At 35.6% G+C, this 23,473-nt stretch overlaps 1 protein-coding gene across 1 annotated transcript in view; it reads left to right on the top strand.

Annotated features, from left to right (window-relative positions):
* The first annotated feature begins 15,098 nt into the window (after positions 1–15,098).
* TMEM196 (transmembrane protein 196) overlaps positions 15,099–23,473 on the top strand; it is a 51,271-nt gene continuing 42,896 nt past the window's right edge. Inside the window, exon 1 of the mRNA XM_046669038.1 lies at positions 15,099–15,245. Coding sequence (XP_046524994.1) covers positions 15,099–15,245 — 147 coding nt within the window. The remainder of the gene's footprint in view (positions 15,246–23,473) is intronic.

Below are 23,473 nucleotides of genomic sequence, written 5' to 3'. Positions count from 1 at the left end.
CTCTCTTTCAACCCTTCCAAGAGCCCTCTAATTCTACTCTACCAAAACAAAGCCTCTTGATTCTACTGGAGCAAAGGAAGTCTCAAGCACAATTTTCTCTTTTGAAAGAGAAAAGAGAAATTACCTCCTATTCTTTCTTGAAGAGTCTAAGTAGCAACAGGGCAAGATAATTTCTCAGTTAATCTGTTTAGACATGAACATCTCAACTGGCTCCTTGCTCCTTGCTCCTTCCTGAGGGACAGTATTTCCTGAGTTTCTTGACCTTCTTCAAATCGTGGCATATAGAGAAAATTATGGGATATGGGCTGTTGGGGAAAAATGGAGGGAATTTGGGGACAACTCTATGGGATCTGATAAAAAGATAAATCATTACACTCCTTTATATGGCATAATTGTGATTTAAAAACATATAAAGTATTAGAGAAAATATTACATTTTGAATTTGCATAAAATGTCCAAATATAATCTAACAAAAATTTTATGGAACATAAGATTATATCAAGCTTTTTTCCAGTGAAATTGATAGATAATTTCTCTTCAAAACTTTGCCAAAATGATCTTTTCAAGTTCTTGAAGAAACTATATTTGGATCAATAGTTGATAATAATTTTAAATCATTGCTATGAATCATTATAAATGATAATGTTTGAAATGTAAAAATTCTGACAGCTATTTCTTTTCTGTAATTTACAAACATACTTTTGAAATTTCCTGTAGTAATGTGAATGCCCTTCAAATTCAAGTAGTTTTTTGAATGAGGCATTTCCTAACAACCATCTGTAATCACAAAACTGCTTGCAACTAGCTTGCATGGCACAAAAAAGAATTTTCCACTAAATATGAAGAGACTGCTACCTAAAGCTGTACCCTCCAGAAGCTTCCACATGGCCACTGATTCCCCCTCCCCTGACTTTATCACCTTGTGCTGCTTCAGAGATCCTCAGGCACCTGGAGCAAAGGATCCTCCAAGGGCCACTTTTTCCATGGAGTATGTTTGCATCTGGCAACTGAAACAGAAGCTCAAAAGATAGAGCACCTCCTTGGCAATGCTCAGTATCACATACTATAGCAGTACGAACTGGAGGATGCTGAATACTCTGCTGCCTGCAACACCTGCAGATTCATCGAGCAGTGGGAAGTGTCAGCAGTGGGGATGGGAAAGGTGATGAGAGGATGGAGGAAGAGCTCCACCCACTCTATGCTCCACCCCATGAACCCCTCTAAAGACTGAGAAGACAAATCTTTCCTGTCACGTGTGTAATGCATTTACTGTTTTGCAAAGTGGTAAAATACCAGTACCAACCTCTGCCTTAGGCAATTTTGTGGAGCCACTCTTCCTACGTCTCCTCTTTCGTTCCTTGGCCTGGTTTCAATTTCTCAATCCAGCGCTATAAAATAATATTGCAGTTGAATGCTCGACTTTTTTTGTTTAATTCGGATTTTTTCCATGCATGATATTGTCTAAATGTCCTTCTCACCACCTCCAACACTACCTCCTTCATCCAAGCCTTCATTTATGACTGTGATAGACTCCTATTGTTTCCATCTCCACCCCATCCCTTAGTGGATTGTATCTGGAGCCAGCAGATTAGGAGATTGATTTTATTAACATATTAAGCATATCATGTCACCCGCCTTCTCAAACCCTCTAATCTATCCACTTATAACTAAATACAAAACATTACCGTGGTCATGTGGCCTTAAATAATCTAGTCCCTAGCTACTTCTTCAACCTCATTTCCAACTTCTTTCCCCCAACTCACTAGGCTTTAGGCATTCTAGAAACACTCCACACTCCTTTCTGCCCTTTGCCTTCTATGATCTTCCCCCAGTTCTTCCTCAGCTTCATGCGCTCATTTCTCCATTCAGGTCTCTCTACTTATGTGTCATCTGCTGGACTCTCTATCTAAAATACCCATCTATCACTTCATTCCCATATCTTGATTTACTTTACTTCACTATCTGAAATTATATCATACAATTATTTGTTGATTTGTTTGTTGTATGAATACTCCACTGAATGTAAGCTGCTATAGGTCAAATATTTTCTTTCATTTATGGGGTATCCTCAGTGGCTAGAATGGTGTCTGGTAGATAGTAAGCCCTCCAAATACATTAGCTATTTTTCATATTCAATATTATTTCATAAATCAGTATTGCCCTGTCCTCCTGCTCAGAAAATGTTTCCAGGGTCTGAGCCCATGCATAGAACCTCAAGTCAAGATCTGGTGTGTGAGTGAGGGTAAACTAATTAGAATACTTCAGAAGAAAGATTTAGTTAATCAAATTTATTGATATTGCGTGGCATCTCTCTTCCTAACCCAAGCCCCTCAATATAAAATTTGACCACTTCTTTAAATCTTCTACTGTTATAGACAATGCAATTGTCCAATCAATAAACTCAAAATCTTTAGTTGCCATTGGCTACGAACAGAGTTCTCAAATAAGAGTTCTGAACTAAGAACCATTTCTAAGTTACCAAGAAAATGTAAAAACTACTTTTATTCCTCAAGACTTACTAATTGAAGATGCAAGAAGTGAAATAAAATACTAATTTTATTTTTATCTCAATGGCCTGAAAAAATGAAGAGAACTTCTGGCGTTTCTTATTTATTCCCAGCAATTGGCATATGTGCTGAGAGAATATAGTGTTGGCTTAGCAGAAAGGATTTCCTTTGAAATCTCAGAAACTTTATGCTTATTCAACCCCTGTGGCATATGATATACTACAGTTATGACCTATTACAGGAGGAATAAACCCTTTCAAATTATTGGATTTTTCATATTCCCTTATCATTCCTTAAGGGTAGAAGAATGCTTTTTTTAAAAGCTTGAAGATTACTGATAAAAAAACCTTTTTAAAACTTATGATTTATTCTGCTGCCTTGTTAAGCTGGGAATATTTAATATGCTATAGCTTTAATTTCCAAATATTATCATTATTAACTTAAATTTTTAAATTAAATTTTAATATAATGATGTTCTCTGGAGGTATTGAGATTCATAGGCATTTTCCCACCCACATTAAGTGACCCCAGGCTGCTGTGCTTTTTAATTCTTGTTTCTCATTGCATGACTTTTTCTGATTAAAAATTAATACAAAGTTTTTATTCACAAATTGAAAAGTACAAAAAGTATAGAGGACAAAATTAAAAAGATCATAATCACCAGCTAGAGCACTAACAAAATGATTGTGTAATTCCTAATATTATTCTTTATATTCATACTTTTAAAGACAATTAGGATTGTTTTGTTTACTTATATGATTTTTAAAGCATAGTTTCAGTCATATTTATAGCTAGATAATACATATATAATTTTAATGACTATGAATTATTCTGTCTTATAACTGCCATTTATTTCACTATTAGCCTTTAACTAGAAAATTACACTGATTTTAACTTTTTCCCTAAAATAATACTGCTATGAACACTCTCATATGTAAATCCTTTTGATCATCATTGAGTATTTTATTAGAGTAAAAATGAGAAAGTTAAATTACTGAGTCAAAGTATATTTTTAATCCTCTTCATATATGTTGCCAAATACCTTTTAAAAATATTGTACTCATTTATATTTCCATAATTATGAGAATAACCATTTAACTTCACCCCAACAACACTAATTATCATTTTAAAATAAACATTTGTGGGGCTGGCCCGGTGGTGCAGCAGTTAAGTTCCGCATTCTGCTTCTCAGAGGCCCGAGGTTCACCGGTTCGGATCCTGGCCGTGCACATGGCACAGCTTGGCAAACGCCATGCTGCGGTAGGCGTCCCACGTATAAAGTAGGGGAAGATGGGCATGGATGTTAGCTCAGGGCCAGTCTTCCTCAGAAACAAGAGGAGGATTGGTAGTAGTTAGCTCAGGGCTAATCCTCCTCAAAAAAAAAATTAAAAAATAAATAAAAAATAAAATAAACATTTGATAGTCAAATAGAAGAATTAATGACCAATTGCACTTTTTGGTTACTATTGAGACTGGACATTTTTTAACATGTTAACTAGCCATTTGTAACATTTTGTTTCATATGAAAAATACCTGTTCATACATTGTGACCTTTTCAAGCAGACTGCTTTCTTTTTGGTTTGAAATAACTATTTATATGTGTAGAATAAAACTTTGTCATAAATGTTTCACATTTTTGCCAGGTTATTATTTGCCTTTTTATTTTTAAATGAATTAGTGAAGGAAGCAAGAAGAGGAATCATCATGCCATTTGATTTCTTGTAATTAAATATAAGTAGTTGAAGAAGCTGAAGTGGATAAAGTCTTGGAAAAATAACAGCTTCTCTCTCCGTTTTTCATTAATTCGTTTTTCTTTTAATTTTTTATGTATTTGTTCAACAGATATTTATTAAGTATTTGTTCATTGAGATGATAAATTAGCATCAACTCCAAATGGGGAAATAAGCATTGACACAGTGAGATACACACCCAAGTCTCTAGAAGATGTAAGATGAGCCACTGACTGGATACTTTAGTTCTAAAATAGCTGAACTGCACGGTCATCTCTTGAAACCAAAATTCTAACTACAAATTCCTCATTTGAGGGAAAGTAAAAGAATAAAAATTATTAAATCTGGTGCCTGCTCAGGAACTACTCTTATAAACGTATATTTTGAGGGAAATATGGAAAGCTGGAAGGTGGAACATACACACAGTGATAAACTGTAGTGTGACAGGAGTCTGGAAATAGAGAGACAGAAAAGCAAGAGGCATAAATGAGCAGAGGCTTGTTAAAAATGCCAAAGACAATAAAAATGACATTTTTAGAAATGTTGAGAAGAAGAAAAATGAGGTCAGAATAAACCCACTGCTTGGGGGCATATTACATAATTCTGGAAGGAATAGCTACTGCATGGGATGACAGAAAGAGAATTCAAAAAGATTTCAGCAGGAAAGAATGAAGGGCCAAAACTAACAAGATGAAATTAGATAGTGATAAATGAATCAACTTGCCCTTAGGTTAAAAAAATCAACTGTACAAGTACAAGATTGGGAAAACAGGACAGTCCACATGAAGAGTACTCTGGGGTTTTCACTTGATTGAAAACAGTATGAATCAGAAGTTCAGAGTGTGGCCAAAAATGGCCACAATCATTATTGGGTACATTTACAAAAATACAAAATTACAGAGATAATTATCCTCTAGTACTTGGTCCTTATCAGAACACACCTATTATACTTTACAGAGTTATAGGCATTTTACTTTAGAGAAACAGGAGAAGTTAAGACTTACTAGTATCAGTGGTCAGCCCTGGCAGGCTAGTGATTAAGATTTGGCTGCGTGGCCCTGGTTTGTTTCCTGATCAAGGAACCACACTACCCATCTGTCAATTGTCACACTGTGGCAACTGCGTATTGCTGTGATGCTGAAAGCTATGCCACCAGTATTTCAAATATCAGCTGGGTCACCCAAGGTGAACAGGTTTCACAGAAGCTTCCAAACTAAGACAGACGAGGAAGAAGGAGCTGGCCACCCACTTCCAAAAACATTGGCCATGAAAACCTTATGAATAGCAGTACAGCATTGTCTGATATAGCACCAGAGGTGAAAGGATGGCGCAAAAAGACTGGGTAGGGTTCTGCTCTGCCATACACAGGGTCGTTAGGAGTCAGAATCAACTCGAGAACACTAACAACAAAAAGTATCAATGAAATTTCTCCTGTAAATGTTGCACTCAACAAAAGGCATGAAAATTGTAAAATATTTGAACACTATGATAATAGAAATAGTTTTTACTTGTTCTCTATAGTTCCAGAAGTTAGAACTGAATGCAGTGGATGGAATTCACAAAAATATAGATGCTGTTTTAATATTCAGACGATTTTTAATACAGTGTGCTCCTGATCTCTGGAAAAATTGAAAAAAGGGTCAAGAATGTGTTAGAAAGGACTTAACTATAGCATAAGATCTAACAAGAGGGATTCTCATTGCCTCATCAACTCACCGTTCTATGCTAATCTAGTTTTCATATTTGTTAATGTAACTTAGCTTCTTCTCATCAATTTCTGTCTTTGAAATAACTATGTAAAGAGTTGCTCAGTTATTAAATACATAACAATGACTAGTAAATGTCTTAGTATTCACTTTTTAAAGTGTTCAAGGAAGTCTAAGAAATCAGAATGGAGGTGAAAACTATCTCTTCCTGGCTGCAAGAATTTGGGCAGAACACTCCATTTTACTGAACTTCAATAGCCAGGCAGCTGATTCTTCTTAAGATAGAAAGCAAGTCCCAGCAGATATTATTATCCCTGGTTTGTAGATTAGAACAGTTGGTTGATAGTGCTGTTTGTTTCTTCTATGTCTTTGCTGATTTTTTTCTCTACTTGTTCTGTCAGTTTGGTATTAAAAAATCTCCAAATATGATTATAGAATTTTCCTTTTCTCTTTTAAAGTCTATCTATTTTGCCTCATATGTTTTGACATTCTGTTACTGGGAGTTTCCACACTTAGGATTGTTATGTCTTTGTATTAATTAGTCTATTACTCTGTAAAACATTATACCAAAACTTAAGGGCTTGAAGCAACACGTATTATCTTACAATTTCTGGAGCTCAGGAATTCGAGTGCAGCTTAGGTGAGTCGTCTCTCGCAGTCGAGGTGTTGATTAGGTCTGCAGCCATCTCAAGGCTTGTCTGGTCAAGAATCTGCTTCCAAGCTCACTCAGGTGATCATCGGCAGGATTCAGTCCTTCCTCAGCTGTTGGACTGAGGGTGTCAGTTCCTCATTGACTGTTGGTCTGAGGCCACATTCAATTCCTTATCTTGTGGGCCTCTACACATATCAGCATGCTTTCTTAAAACATACAATCAGGGAAGACGAGAGAAATGACCATAAGATGGTAGTCAGAGCCTTTTGTAACCTAATCACAGAGGTGACATTCCATCACTTTTACCAGTTTCTATTAGCTAGAAGTAAGTCACTGGTCTGGTCCACACTCAAGGGGAGGATATTATGCAAGGATTTGAACACCGAGAGGTAGAAATCTTTGGGAGACATGTCCGAAGCTAACTACCAGAATCTATTTGTTGAATTAACCCTTTTATCCTTTTATTATGTCCTTTTCTGTCTCTGGTAATAATTTTGTTTCGATGTATATTTTGTCTTTTATTAACACAGACACAGTTTGCATGAAATATCCTTTTTCTTCCATTCACTTTCAATCTATCTGTATTCTTATTTAAAGTGTGTATCTTGTATACAACATATACTTGGGTCTTTTGGTTTCCTTCCATTCATCTCTGCCTTTTAGTTGTAATGTTTATTTCATTAATTTTTTATACATTTAATTTAATTATTAATATTGATGAATAGTGGTGTGCCATCTTATTTTTTGTCTTATACTTGACTCCTCTATGTTTTGTTTCTGTGTTTCTCCTTTCTTGCCATTTATTTGGACTTTAAAATATTTTTTAGAATTTCATTTAAGTTTTTCATTTGGCTTCTTAGCTATATTTCTGTGCTTAGTCATATATTCTGCATTTTCTTTTTGTTACTTCAGGAACTTCGAAACATTCTTAAATTTTCATAGTCCACTTATAGTGAATTATGTATAGTCATGTGGCAGTTAATGATGAGGATACTTTCTGAGAAATGTGTCATTAGGCAATTTTGTGCAAACATCATAGAGTGTACTTACACAAACCTAGATGGTATAGACTACTACACACCTAGGCTCTATTGTACTAATCTTGTGGGACCACTGTGGTACATGGGATCCAACACTGCCCAAAACATTGCTATGTGGCACATGACTCTACTACTTGATGTAAGTATAAAAATCTTGTAAACATGAGACCGTAGTTCCCATCCTTTACATTATAGTTTGTTATATATATCTACATATACTATAAATGCGACAAGACAATGTTATGATTTTTGCTATAAACAGTTATATGGTTTATAAAGATATTTAGAGGAAAAAGGAGAAAAGAAAAAAACAGTCTTTTGCATTAACCCAGATATTGACAATTTCTGTCGTTCTCTATTCCTTTCTTAGGATCTGAGTATCATTTTCCTCAATTTGAAGAATTTGTGATTTCTTGTAATTCAGGTCTGAAGAACATGAATTTTTAGGGTTTTTTTAATCTGAAAATGTCTTTATTTTGCCTTTATTTTTAAAAGATATTTTAGCTATATATAAAATGGTTGTTTGTTTTTTTTATTATTTAAGCACTTAAAGTATGTTATTACTCTATCTTCTGGTTTCCATGGTTTCTGATAAGAAGTCATTGATTCTGACACGTAATATGCTATTTTTCTCTCGCTGCTTTTAAGAGATTCTCTTTACCTTTGGATTTTAACAATTTGACTTTGCTTTGTTGTGCCTTGTCGTTAGTTTCTTTGGGTTTTCTCTGCTCGATGTTGACTGAGCATCTTAAATATATGAATTTCTCTCTTTCATTAATTTGTCAAATTTTGGCCATTATATTCTCAAATATTTTTCTGTCCAATTTTCTTTCCCCTTCTTCTTCCATTCCAATTATACTTATATTTTACCACTTGATATCATTTAACAGGTCCCTGGACATTCATTCATTTTTTAAATATTTATCTTTTTTGTTACAATTATCAATTTTTATTGATCTATCTTCAGATAAGTTTACTCTTTTCTCTGTCAAGTCCATTCAGCTAAATCTTTCCAATATTTTTTATTTCAAAAATTATATTTTTTACTTCTAGTATTTCCTTTTTGTACTGAGTTTTATCTTCACTAAAATTACCCATTTCTCTATTGGAATATACATTGGTTGAAAAATTGTTCTCTTTTAGTTCATTGGGGATAATCGTAAATCTTGCCTTAAAATCCTTATCTGTTAGTTTCAACATCTAGTTTATTTTGTGGTCAGATGCTGGATTTATTTTCTTTTGAGAGAATATTCCTTATTTTTTTGCTCTTTATATGTTGGGCAATTTTTTATTATATCCAGGTTATTATGAACACTAATTTTTAAATATTCTGAACTCGGTTTTTTTTTTCCCAGTAAGAATTACCTTTTTTGTTTTAGCAGTTAATTTTCTTGGCTGTGTTGGAACTGCAAATTTGGATTCTTGCATGGCAGCTCTGGTTTCATGCATGTCTTTGAATCTGTTTGATATTAAAACTGAGAGAAAATATTGTTTACAGTTGCCTATATATGTACCATCATGATTCCCAGCATTCCTTTGTGTAGACCCAAGTTTCTCTTTGGAATACTTAATTCTGCTTGAAAAATATATCTTTTAATATTTCTTATGATGAAGATTTTATGTCTTTACTAAATAGATTTAGTAATGGAATTCCTTCGGCTCGTTGATATGAAAAAATTTGTTTCCTCTTTAATTTTTTAAATGTTTTTGCTGGGTATATAATTCTAGGTTAATAGAGTTTTTTGCTTGTTTTTAAATTTCAGTACTTTAAAATGTCATTCACTTGTCCTCTGGATTGAATAACTTTAGATGAGTCTGAAATTCTTGCCTCTTTTCCAATGTACATGATATACCCTTTTTCCTCCGGCTGCTTTTAATTTTGATCCTTATCACTCATTTCCAGCAATTTGACTGTGATATGCCTTGTTGAGTTTATCCTACTTGCAGTTTATTGAGCTTCTTTGACATGTGATTTTCTAGATTTCACCAAATTTGGAAAATAATTGGCCATTATTACTTCAAATATTTTTAGTTACTTCTTCTTCTAGAACTTATACTGTACCTATGTCTCACTTCTTGGATTGTCCTATAGGTCACTGAGTCTCCATTCATTTATTTTTTAGTCTTCTTTTCTTTCTGTGATTTAATTTGTATTATGATTTTTCTCTTTGTAATTTTAATTTCGATTGCTGTGTCTTAAGGTTCACTGATCCTTTTTTCTTCAGTGTTTCATCTGCTATTAATCTCATATGTACTATTTTTCATTTCAGATATACAATTTTTCATCTGCGAAAATTATATTTTGTTCTTTGTTATATTTTTACTTTATATACTTATTACATTAATATTTTTCTCCTTAATTTTGAACATATTTCTAATATTTATTTATTTTTGGTGAGGAAGATTGTCACTGACCTAATATCTGTGCCAATCCTCCTCTATTTTGTGTGTGGGATGCCACCACAGCATGGCTTAATGAGCAGTGTGTATGTCCCGCCTGGCATCCTAACCCACAAACCCCATACCTTGAAGCAGAGAACATGAACTTAACCCCTACATGCCACTGGGCCAGCCCTTCTAATATTTAAATAGAGGTTTTAAAGCATTAGCTAATTCCATCATCTCTGATATCCTAGTTATGGATCACATTTTCTTGCATCTTCATATTTCATATATAAATTGAGTAGTGTATATTGTTGAATGCTGGTTTTATCACCTTCTTTAAGATGTGTTAGACTCTGTTAAGCTACTTACAGAACAAAGTGATACTTTAGAGGCCTGTTTGAAAGCATTTTTAGGTCAGATATAGAATTGCCTTTACTCTAGGCATCGTTTAGCCCCACTACTTAGGGGTGCCCCACCTGTATTCTCCACTGAAGGCTAGGTGTTCCATGGGACGCTTGCAGGCTATTAGGAACCTGAATGTTTGCCAGATCTCTTGTAAGCTTCGGATTTTAGTTCTCTAGCCCTTCCATTTCTAGCCTTGTGGAATTGCCCCCTTGATTCTGTGACTTAGATTTAGCAACAGGCCCAAGGGATTCCTGTGGAGATTTATGTATCTCTTTCTCCGTGAAACACCCTTCTCTCCAGTACTCTGCTCTGAAAGTGTTGGCTACCTCGCCCTCCCAAGAATTCTTCTTTTTGTCCCATGAATTCTGTAAGACCACCATGCTTTGCTTAGTACCCCTCTTCTCATAGCACAGTTTGTTAAGTGCCTAAAGTCAAGACTAGGACAGAAAACCTTGCTTGTTTCCCCTCTCTCAGGGATTACAATTCTGCACTGTCTGTTGTACAGTATCTGAATACTGTTTATTTGAATACATTATATGTAGTAGGAGAGCAAGTCTAGTCCCAATTACTCCATAATGGCCTGTAGTGGAAATACCCACACTATTTATTAAAAGCAGAAATCACTATAAAATACATTGCTTGTGGGTTTTTCACGTGTTTAAAAGTCACTAATAATCAAAAGATATTTCAGACATCAATCAAAATTGTAATAAAGTACTAAGTACTATATTTCCTCTAATTAATTTTCATAAACACTATTACTAATAGTGTTACTATTAGATAATTAATTCTAGGCTATATTATCACTAGAAGACAAAAAAAGGCAAAAAATAAATTCAGGTTTAATTATCTCTGCTTCTTGATCTTTAAATTAGGAAAAAATCTTCAAAATGTTGTTTTCTTTTTTTAGCAGGATCACCTTATTAAATCTCAGCTGAGTCTTTAGAGACAATCATTTCTAACTACACTGACGAAAGTATTAAAATATTAAATAAACTTTTAGCATTTAAGATGTGCAAAATGCTTTGGAATAGTTTTGTGATTTTTCTTTTCCTTAATCTTCTATACTACATTGGTCATTCTGTCCAGCACCTAAGGTCACCTTATAAATTTAGTTTATAATAGCTTGAACACTTTAAATCAGATCTCAGAATTAGTTTAAATCAGTTTAAAATTTTGACCAGTTTAGTTACTAAACCTATACTAGTGATTGAATTGATTATTTCCTCAACTTACTTCATTATATTAAGACAGGTAGTATTTATTTACCAACTCCTGGATTTTCTTTTATTCACACATTAAAATGTCTACAAATCTTATTTGGGTAAATAGATGCATGAGGATCTCAGAACTCTTAACTATTTATTGGCAGAACTTAGGTCCTTAAAGAAAGCAATTGTGAAGAATTTTTCTGATTAGCTAGTAAGTTTACTAAGAAATATTTTAAGGTTCCCCGCACATTCGTATTTCCCTGCATCATATACGAGCCATCAGATTTTTTATACTATTGCTCTTGTTGAAGATGCACAGGTTTTGAACCATGTATCCCTGGATCTCATGAATAGCTCTTTTGGTGTCTCATGGCATGAGAAAAATTAAATATTAACTGTGGGGTCACTGGTATTTGGATAGCAATGCACTTTATTTAGTTTTCTCTTGATTTAGTGTTTTATCCTATAATTCTTTTTGAGAGATAGTGGATGCAAATTTGAACCCATCTTTTGCTATGATTTCCACAATTAAGAGTAAATCAGCTGTCCTTGCATTTACTTTGGGAGGATCTTTACATCACTTAAAAAGGCATGCAAAATATACGTTATCTCCTGCAACAGATAATGTAATATGCTTTTGTAAGTTCTAACAACATTGATTCTCATGTTTTTAAACATAAAACAGAAATTTTTTTTTTGTGGGTAGTGATTGTCTTTATTTTATTCCTATAAATATTTCTGTTTTAGTGTGACGCATTGATAGTCATTTGTAAGTGAAGATGAATTTAACTTCTTATACTTGCATTTGATTTTCAAGTTTTGGATTTTGTAACAATGACACAGGATCAATCAATATTGGTTATATTCAGGCATATGATTAGGTTTTGGCGTATTTAAGTAAACATATTTCCAGCCATCACATTCACAGATGAAAATTCAACCATAATACGTGATTTATGCATTTCTTCCTCTCTCTGAAATTCATCTATTGTTAACACTACCTCTAGGTTCTCTACAAATTAATTTCCCTTTCTATAAATTACACTTCTTCCTGTATGTCTACATTAACCAATCTGCTTTAACAATGACTATAGCTTGTTATTCTCTTTCTAATGGGGAAGAATTCTTTAAAAAGTAAAGCAGTGACTAAAAACCAACCGAAGTTTAGGCAAATAGATGCTTCATTATTTCTACATACAAATTGGATCACTTAGATGACTTCAACAAGGTTTAAATAAAATAAACTATGCTTTATTAAAGCCAAAAACTATTAGAAAGATTCTAAGAATTGGCTATTTGGTGGACTGATTTTTCAAGAAGAGGAAAGTGAATCCGCTAATTACTCAACATAAGTGGTTGAGTTGTTCTCCAGACATCACAATAACTGGAGACCCAAGGCCAAATAACTTATACTTCTTCCTTCTTTGCTATTTTATTTTTAAGAGAAGAGTATTCAAATTTTTTCAAATATAGAATACAAATATATCATAAGGAAAGTAAATTACAGTGTAGAATTGAACTTAAACTATGAAACAAGCCCTGAATCACATTTAAGAAAACTGAAACTTGTACTTATCTTATAGATTGTGTAACACTCAGCTTTAGTGTTCTCAGCATTGGGGCTTTAGAAAAAGAAGCTTCTAGTCAGAGTTGCACTAATGCACTGCACGAGTCTGCATGTAATCGGAGGTCAAGATGTCCTGGTCTTGTCTAATGTGTCCTAACTCAGTCCTCCTTTCTTCTAATCCTCCTCCTTCTTCCGGACATCTCCAAATGAGGAATCCAGTTTTTGAGAGAGGTGACCCACAGCCCAAAACACCTTCTCCTCCCTCTACTTCTTGGATCTTTCTGATGGAATACCTCGTGATTATTTATGAGGTAAAATCAGGTATTTGAAAATGAGGTCCAGACACAGCGATTCCCAGACTTCTAGAGTCCCATGTGCATCAGATTACAGCACGAAAATGCCCAAGCCAAGCTTGACCCCTGCCTTAATGATTCTGAGGAGGGCTACTGTCATAAACAGTCATGCAATGAGTCAGATTTTTTACTTTAATAATGCCCTTTCCAATAGAGTACTTAAATGTACACGTCTCTTGAATTTGAGTGAGAACATGCGACCCCAGTGGTCCTCGGTCTGACGACGCATCCCAGAACGTGAAGCAGCCAAGCAGCGCAGCTAGGGGAGAGCAACGGTCTGCGGGCTGGGGAGGAACTGCGACCACATCCCCACAGAATTACAGCCCCAGTCAATTGCGTTTCCCACCCACCTGCCTCCAACACGGAAGCTGACAGGTCGAGACAGCAGGGAGTACACGCTCCTTAAGAGCAAGCTTCAGTGTAGCTCTTATACAGAGAGGAGCTCCTTCGTGACGGTCCTTCAGAGTTTTAATGAATTTAGGAGTCTGGCCTCTCTCCATCCCCTGCTTTCTGTCTGCCTTCCTTTGCCCACTGCGCCCCCACCCCACCCCGCGTACACGCAGAAGAAAGTTTTACACAGACTGAGCCCCACGTTGACGTAGGCATTGCCTCCCCTCCCATCTGGGCAGAAGGGAACGAGTGGGGGAGATGCAGAGCTAGGGATCGCTTGCATTGCTAAGGTTAGGGTCCTGAGGTGGAGCCGATCAAGTGCCAGCCAGGAGTATTGGTTCTAGACCCACAAATAGATCAAGATTTTTCCCTCCTCCATCAACCTCTTAAATCCCAATGAGGTCAGTGCAATGAGAGAGAATCAGATCAAGAGAGAGGGCGAGGAAGAGGACGACGACGAGGGAGAAGAAACCCAGACGGAAAAAGGCCATCAGACAAGGTCGCTTTTTCTGGCGACACAGCAACTGCGAGGAGCGTGGTGCTGAATATCATCCGCCCGCTCAGCCTGGGGACCGAGGGACTCGCAGAAGCACTTTGTGTTATCAGGAAAACAAAGGAAAGGAGACGAGAGGCAGAGTAAGAGGGAAGCTCGGGGCAGTTCCGCTTTGGATCTCCGGGAAGCAAAGCTCTTCTCCTTGGCAAGGAAAGAAAGGGGAACCTGAAAGGGTCTGGAAGGCTGAGGAGGGAGCGGGGTTTCCCTACGGAGACTCGGGACGCGGCAGAACTCTGGACAGCGCCTTGCGAGTCGGGCTCGGAGCTTCCTGGCTCGTCCAAGGTTTCAGGCTCCCTCTTGAAAGCCCTTCTACTGATGTGCTCTCCTCTCCTGGACTCCGACCACCGAACCCAAAAAAATCCTTCTACGATCCCTGTATGAACGTGCCAGGGTGTAGAGTGGCTCTTTTGCCTCTTGTCCGGTCAGGGAAGAAGGTCTGCGGTTCCGGAAATCCAGTCCTTGTGGATAATGCTTCGCTGGTGAAGAAAGAAAAGTTTTGGGGTCTGGTAGGGGGCAGAGGGGTAAGGAGAATAGTGGAAGAAACAAGGTGGATTGTTGGTTTCCCTCTCTGATCTGGAAGGAATGATGACCGAGGAAGGATGTGCACCAGCGGCCAGATTATTGGGAGCCTCTTGGTGCTCTCTGTGCTGGAGATAGGGCTGGGGGTGTCCAGCGTGGCCGTGGGGGCGGTCAGCTTCAGCCTGGCCCTCCGAGATCACAAGCCGCAGCTCGGAGACTCGTCCCCGGTATGGAGCGGGGTGTGTGTACGTTGAGCCATTTCACTCTCTCTTTACCTCTTTACGGTGATGGTCAGTGTGCGTGCGTTAGTCGCTCCTTCCCTGGGGAAGAAAATCATAAATCTCCTCTGGCTTGCGTGTGGGTTCATGTTGGCAGGCTATGCTTCTTTATGCTGTTCTCTTAATTATTAGTTGGGTTTTTTTTTCCTTACCTTGGCTTAAGACCAAATTAAATGGCTTTGTTTAAAGTTGGAGGGGGCTGAATCTGCAAAATGCTGCCCAGTGGTGCTGCTTAGGGAGTCACACCTGTCAAGGGCAAGCTCACTTAGCCTCTTGTTTCTTTTACAAGGAAAATCAAAATGAAAGTGTTACATCATTTTCTTGTACCCGGAACAAGCAAGAATAGAGTTATACATTTATATCTGGGTAGCAGCACCCCAAGTACACCAAAGGCAACACAGATAAGACAAAAAGAGAGATGTGGTATGAGTGAGCAAGGAGCATTTTATCCCAGAAAACATTGCTCTTAATTTTCCCTTGCTAGGTTTCTGATGCTTCATGTCTAAAAACTCTTTTGTAAGTTCTAGGCAATAAGTTAAACAACAAATGGTATGATATGTAAGAACAGTCTAATAGGAGAGTAACTCAGCTTGAAGAGTACCTAATGCTTGGAGAAAATGTCATAATTTTCACTGGGTCAGATGGCAGACCCAAGAAGATTCTTGTTTATCTAGTTTAGGCGAATCTCCAGGAAAGCCTTTGAGACCCATTCCTTCCACCAAGGATCAATAAAATAACTCAGCACTATTCCAAGTGTGGGCCTAATTGTGAAAATCATATTTTCTTCTGCTTTAAGTTAAATAGCTTCTATATCCCTCTGGGTCTCTAGCTTGATTATACATTCCAAGATAATTTAATAGGATATTATTCTGTCGCTGATAATCAATAGGTATAATTAACAATCGTGGGTTAGTTACTTGTGCTTTAAGTCACTGAGAAAAAAAATGATCATTTAAGAGTTCAAGAAAAATCACTCCAAAGTAGTTCGTTTTTGAGGAAAGTTCTAGCATTCTTTAAACTGGTATAATTATGCTTTAGAAAATTAGTTTTTATATTTTAATTTTTCAAAGTGAGGCGAATGTTTTTAAATTGCAGAAATTCGAAGAAAAAAGAAAAATGGTGTTCAATTCTAACATTGAAATCCTCCAAGAACCCTTGTTCTGAATTCAATAATAAGTTACTACCAATCTCCAAATAATTACCTCTATCTTAATTATGTAATTTTTATCAATCTGTATTTTAAATTTAATATGGAAGGCTAAAAAGCAAATCTTAAATCTGATGATTTCACATCTTATAATAGTAGCAATTATTTTGAGAATTGCAGTTATTATTATTGCTATTATTGTTTAAACAGAAATAGTCAGACTAAAATTTCTATCAGACAATTGTTAAAATGAAATGTCAACATTTAAAGCAAGAGGAAGAAAATGTGATCTTTTGATGACTTATGAGGGAGAAGCCTCAAATACTCTTCAAATCACTTTCCCTCTGAAATTCCAGAAATTGAATGAGCAAACTTAGATTGTCTCTAAACAGTATTAAAATATCCAGTTTTTCTTCAAGAATTAAGAAAAAGATGACATTTGCTTGACATCATGTAAAAAAATAAATGATTTTTTCTCTTTTCTCAGACTATTATCTAGATTAGTCAACATATGTGTACGTACAGAAAACGAAAACTTTGAATCAGTTCAGTGAAGAGCAAATAAAACAGTAAAAATATATACATATATGTACACTCATTATCATAAAGAATTATTTCCATTTTAACTGGTTCTTTAGAGTAGCCAAAATTTACCTAGGATCCTCAAACGATAGTCTGGAATTCTATTGTCTGACTCAGTAAAATAAAAAAAAATACATGTGATTGAATGAATGGCTTTGAAACTAGAGTCCAAACAGTTGGTCACTTTTATAAACTAAAGTTAAAATAATCAAATATATGAAGAAATAAATACCCAGTTGTGATCATTGTTTATCAAATTATAGGCTTGTTAAATTGATTTTTAAATTATTTTTAAGAGGTCATTTGTGATACAGTTTGAATTATCCCAATTCTGACAATGATGAATTCATATAACCAATATTTATAGAGGGCTTACCATGTATAGGGCGTTTTACTTTTTAGCACATATTTAACACAAAGACTTTTCAGAGGAATCAGAATGTCTAGCAGAGGAAACAAGATGGGTACATTGCAAAATTTATCAGCAGAGAGGAATTAGAGTTTGACCTCAGAGAGATACAGGGGCAGATAAAGAGGAGAGAGGTGGGTGGTCAATGAAATTTCCATGGGAGAATTATCATTTTTCTCTTGATCTTGAAAGTTTATCGGGACTTGGAGTTAATGTATCACAGTGTTAAGTAGCATATCACAGTGTGAAGTTTGGAGTCTACCCGGGTGCAAATCCCAGATCTGCCATTTGCTATCTGGGTGATTAGCCAGTTTCCTCATACTCCATAAAACAGAGTAGTTAGCAGGCACAAATGAAGTAATGTTCTTAGTAAAGTGTGTGGTATGTAGTAAGCACTGAATAAATGTGGGCAGCTAATACTGGGTGCGCAGACTGGCAGTGAAAGATATGAGAAAGGAGAGCGTTTCAGAGAGCATGGATGAAGGCAAAGACATGGGACAGGACAGGTTGTGTTCCAAGAAGCGCAGGCTCTTCTATTTTTCTGTGGTTTAGGTGGGTGAGGGGGAGATAAGGATGCAAAGAGTGGTTGGGGCCAAATCATGGGAGGCTGTGTGCCAGACTCAGGCAAAGATTTATTTCCTCTTATTTTCAATAATAATAATAATAATAATACCAATTTTTACCTCCCAGAGAGAATCCAGAAAGATGCAGAGGAAAACTAGATTAAGAGTTGTTAATCTCTCTGGTATTTTATGAATTAAAAATCTGTATTATTTATGAATGGTAGATGAGATTTTATAACCTGTCAGGATAACCATAGTCTATAATCACAGTGTGTTTTGATTGGTTCCATCAAGTTTTTCCTAACATATCAATATCATTATTACAGGATTTCTGATTAAATTTTAGAAGTCAATGGAAATAAAAACTGTACTATGACGGGATTACTTCTTATATACAGACCCCCAAATCATAACTTTTTCATCTAGGTCAAATACACTAAGAATTCAGGCAACTATTTCAATTATTTGGACCCATATATACAAATTTCAAAAAAGTGGCTTTGAAAATAAAGTAGTACTAGATAAAGGGCTTAAAAGTCCATGAAATGTGTGTTCACACGGATTATTTCCAGTCACTATTTCATAATCAGGCAAATGATACATTCCTATGATCTAAGAAATGTGGGCAATTAGAATAAAAAAAGTCATTTAACTATAATTTCATAGAGAAAGGAAGCTATAAATTCCTTTATAGGATTTTTGCTTCTTCTTGATTCTTTGTTATAGCTGACATAGTCCCCTCATTGAAAGCGTAAAGGAAGACATTACTGTTAGATAACAATGAATGAACCATTGAGTAAACTGCTTTGGAAAGAACATAGCTATATGAAATATAATTGATGTGTGAGATGTACTGACAGGGAGTTAAATAGACAGGGCTATGTTCTAAGTTGTTTTGCAAAACAGTCAGTGTCCAGTGCATCATCTGTAATGGGAATGGCCTGTATTTAATAGTACACAGATTCCTGGATCCAAGAGAATTTTATTTTGTTGCTATAAATTGACACTTGGATATCCAGAGATTCAAATGGTGGTGTCCAGAACAACACTTGATGCTGAGTTGTATTTGATAAATACCATCCTAATTCTATCCATTTATATCTGATAATCATTCTATAAATTTAATTTATTAAAATAACTTTTACCCCACATGTAAACATGGTCTTTTAAAATATTCAAAAATTTTATTGTCTAAATCATATAAAGTTTGAGTGATTATTATTGCTTATTTTTCTGGAGCATATTTGGTTTGTATATCATAACTTTATCTGCTTAATAAGTCAGATACTTTGGGTGCGTGAAATTTATAGTAGTATGATTAAGGCATATATCTATTATGTGAACTCTTGATTCACTATGGTAACAACTCAGCCAATTGTAAGACTGTGCTGAAATTCACCTACTATACATTCTGATCCATATCACAGCAACGTGAATGAGGTGATATATATAGATGATAGCTGATGATTTATTGATTTATTGATTTATTTATTTATTTATTTATTTTTGGTGAGGAAGATTGGCCCTGAGCTAACATCTGTTGCCAATCTTCCTCTATTTCGTATGTGGGATGCTGCCACAGCATGGCTTGATGAGCAGCACATAGGTCCATGCCTTGGATCCGAACCCACAAACCCCAGGCTGCCAAAGCAGAGCACACGAACTTAACTACTAAACCACCAGGACAGCCCCTCTAAAGCATCATTTTTAATATTTGAATCTGTCCAATTAATTTAATGAAAAATGAAAAAACAATAAAGTGAAAGTAGCCCCTCAAACAGTTACTTCAAATGTCCACAATTTGAAGTTAGTGTGTCTCTGATCAGCTAATATATCATTTTTCTCCAGAGTCAAAATACATAACATAAGGGACTCATATCCTTTAGCATGAGATGAAAACATTGTTCCTATTCTCAGAAAAAATTTACAAGTGTACATTTGTGCCCCATTTAAAAATTAATTTTAATTATACCATTAATTCTTAAATAAATTCTCCTTTCAAATGATTTTTAAAAAGGATCAAAACTGAAGTTCTTTTCCGTACCACTTCACCAAAATTAGCCACTGTTATAAATTTAGTGGATAATCTCATGAACATTTCTCCATGCATAAATAGTATTGTTTGAGCATACAGATCAATTTCGATCAAGTTTCTGGATATAATAAAGCCCAGGTAAAGACTCTTTTCCTTATGACGCACACACTCATTCTCAGGTGCTACTTGTTATCTACTCAGGTTAGGCAACTAGATAATTGGCAATTGGATAAGTTAGACCAGCTAAACTATTTGGAAATACAGTTATCATTCAAGAAAACATACCATGTGTTAAAATAATCGTGAATATAATGTCCATTTCTGGTGTTGACTTATAATGGTATGATGAAAGAAAAATGATGAGTTTTGCCATTATCTAACGAGATTTTTTTTTGTCCATATTCCATCCACGTATAAACGGCGTATGTTGGAATTTCTATTCAGAGGCCATGACAAATTCTGCTTTGGGATTTGGCTTTATCCAAGGGTATAACTGGTCTTGAAGATTTTGCCATGGAAAGATTAGAGGATAAGAGAGAATAATTTATTTGTTGACAACTTGTTTGATATAAACATGATCTGAATAAGTCAAGTCTCTTCTTTTGGACGCTTTTGCCTAAAATATGCGTTAGTTGTCTGGATTGGCTTAATCATTAGCCAGATCATCCAATATGTGCTTCCAATATGGCCAATTTAACTTTTTTGTATATTCACTTAGTCCTCACATAATACTTAATTTTATTGGTAGATAGGAGGCATAGCCCAGTCATTCAAGCTGAAATGCCTGTCTGTAAAATTCAATAAAAACTAGAATAGAATTTGGTGTATGTGTGCATGCACACTTACCAACAGGGGAAAAAACCCAAAATTTTATGTTCAAATGATGTTGGGCCATTCAGTTATGAAGTGAACCAAATTTCATTTTACTACTGCATTATATATATATAATATAATATACATAATATTCCTTCAATTGATTTTTCTATACTTAAATATCTAATCCCAGAGTTGATAAAAATATTTTACTTTATTGTATTAGTAATTTTGTCAAATTACCAGGTAGCCACTCTACAGACAGAGGTTTTTTTCAACATGCAAAATAGACAATGCTAGAATAATTAGATGATAGCATATAAAGACTCTCACTGAGCATATTTCTAGGAGAGTGAGAGAAGAAACCATGTGACTACTTTTCTCTATGATGTACAAAGCCATGCAGTCCTTCTCATGAATGCAGATCTAATCTACATATACTTTATTCAAATCGAATGACAGATTGGATTGATACATCTCAATATAACTGTGGCACTGGATAACTTATCTTTCTTCACTAAGTCAAGGAGAGAAATGCCGGTACCTATCTCACGCAGTTGTGCAGCTAAGACAATGCTTGTAAGTCTGTCAGTACCAAGCCTGGCACAGAGTAAGTGTTCAGTGAGCATTCGCTTCTCCTTTCTTCTCCTACCCTTGTGCTGTTCCTTAACTGCCTGGAACCTAAAGCACACCAGTAGTGCCCTGGTTCTCAACATTTCTCCAACACCCTTCATTAACTCCAGTTTACTTCAGCTTTTTTTTTTCACATATAGTATGTGTCTAGATAGGTTTTGATTTAATTCAGGTATATACATTAGCAACTACAAAAATGTACCAAAATATCAACATTAGAGAGGTCATGTAAATATTCAGCTTAAAACTGAATAGGAAAACAGTTGCTGCTGTAAGATACCTCTCTCTTTGTTTTTGTCTTCAAGGTGGAGAAGATGGTAGAAACTCTATCTTAAACATATTCAGTAATCAGAAAAATTAGACAATTAGAGAGTTAGGCAAGTCAGAGAGTGGGGTACAGTAACTACTATTTATGCCACAAAACCAAGTCCTTGCAAAACACATAAAACTATATAAGTTCTTGTCATAAACTCAAAATAAAAGTACAAATTAATACTCCTAATACAGATACTTAATATCTTGGAGACTTGTATGGTTTTGCTTGAACTACCCAAACAGCTTTTGAAGCAATGTTTATTACACATTGCATTACTAACAGATGCAGCAATGAAGTATCTACATTACAACAATGAATCTTATAACCTTAATTAGTACTGATGATTTTTAAAAAAAAATTTTTTTTTTAAAGATTTTATCTTTTCCTTTTTCTCCCCAAAGCCCCCCGGTACATAGTTGTGTATTCTTCGTTGTGGGGTTCTTCTAGTTGTGGCATGTGGGACGCTGTCTCAGGTGGTCCGATGAGCAGTGCCATGTCCGCGCCCAGGATCCGAACTAACGAAACACTGGGCCGCCTGCAGCGGAGCGCGCGAACTTAACCACTCGGCCACGGGGCCAGCCCCAGTACTGATGATTTTTAGCACCAGTGTTAACACTCCTGAGAAACAATTCTAAGTTCCATTAGTTTGTAATATATTATTAAATACTGGACAAATTATGTGGTCAAGGCAAAAAAGAAAGTGTTAGTGGTTAAATAGGTCATCTTGGGAGACAGGGTGACTTGAGCTATTTATCCTATAGAAATAATACTAGATATCATTTATTAATAGTTAATTATGGTCCAAATGCTTTCACATACATTAATATACATTATTATTTCAAATCTTAACAACTTTGTGAATAATGTAGTATTTTATAAAGTTTATATAGGAAAAAGAACTGCCTGGAGTTCACTGTTATTTAATCAGCTGAGTTTGTATTTAAAGCCAAGGTAGGCTTTATTTAAAATCTGTAATTTTTCTATTGCATTACGTGGAACATGGGAAATTTTCATGAAAAAGTCGTTTACTAACTTTTATTATTACCTTTATTACTTTTTACTATTACTTACTACTTTTATTATTTGCTCCCACCCCAGAATATATGAGTCAGGCAGGATGGCATAAATGCCAGGTCCCAATCACTGTTCGTATCCGTTTCCTAGAAGACATAGTCATAGTCAACAGGTTAACAAGCACAACCCCCATGTTCTCAGAAGAGGGTGAGATATTAGACTAAATTTTTCCTACCCCTAAAGCTTAAGTCTAGCCTTAAAAGATAAAGCTAAAGTATGCATCTCAAATGATCGAGAGCAAATCAGGAAGACACGAGACAACATATTTAAACATAGTTCAAAATGAGAGGTAACACTGAGGTGTCAAGGGTGACTTCTTCATAGAGGAAGAATTTTATCCAGGCCTTGGAGATTGGGAAGGTTTCCAGTGGACAGAGGAGAGAAGAAGTTGTGCTAAGCAAAGCTATTAACATGTGTAAACTCATGGAAGGGATAATAAAGTGGAGAGTTTTGGGGAGACTGAGGAGACTGAACTTGTTAGAGCAAAGATGTCCTCACATAAAAACTGGTAAGTGAAGATCAACCTCATCCAAATCGGATGGGACCAGCTTTAAAAGGGTCCTGAAAGAATGGCGAGACTAGGCTGCTTTTGATTTCCAACTAAT

This window comes from Equus quagga, chromosome 8, assembly GCF_021613505.1.
Source record: "Equus quagga isolate Etosha38 chromosome 8, UCLA_HA_Equagga_1.0, whole genome shotgun sequence".
NCBI lineage: Eukaryota > Metazoa > Chordata > Mammalia > Perissodactyla > Equidae > Equus > Equus quagga.
The sequence above is the reverse complement of the archived record's forward strand: the minus strand, read 5'-3'. Positions and strand labels throughout refer to the sequence as shown.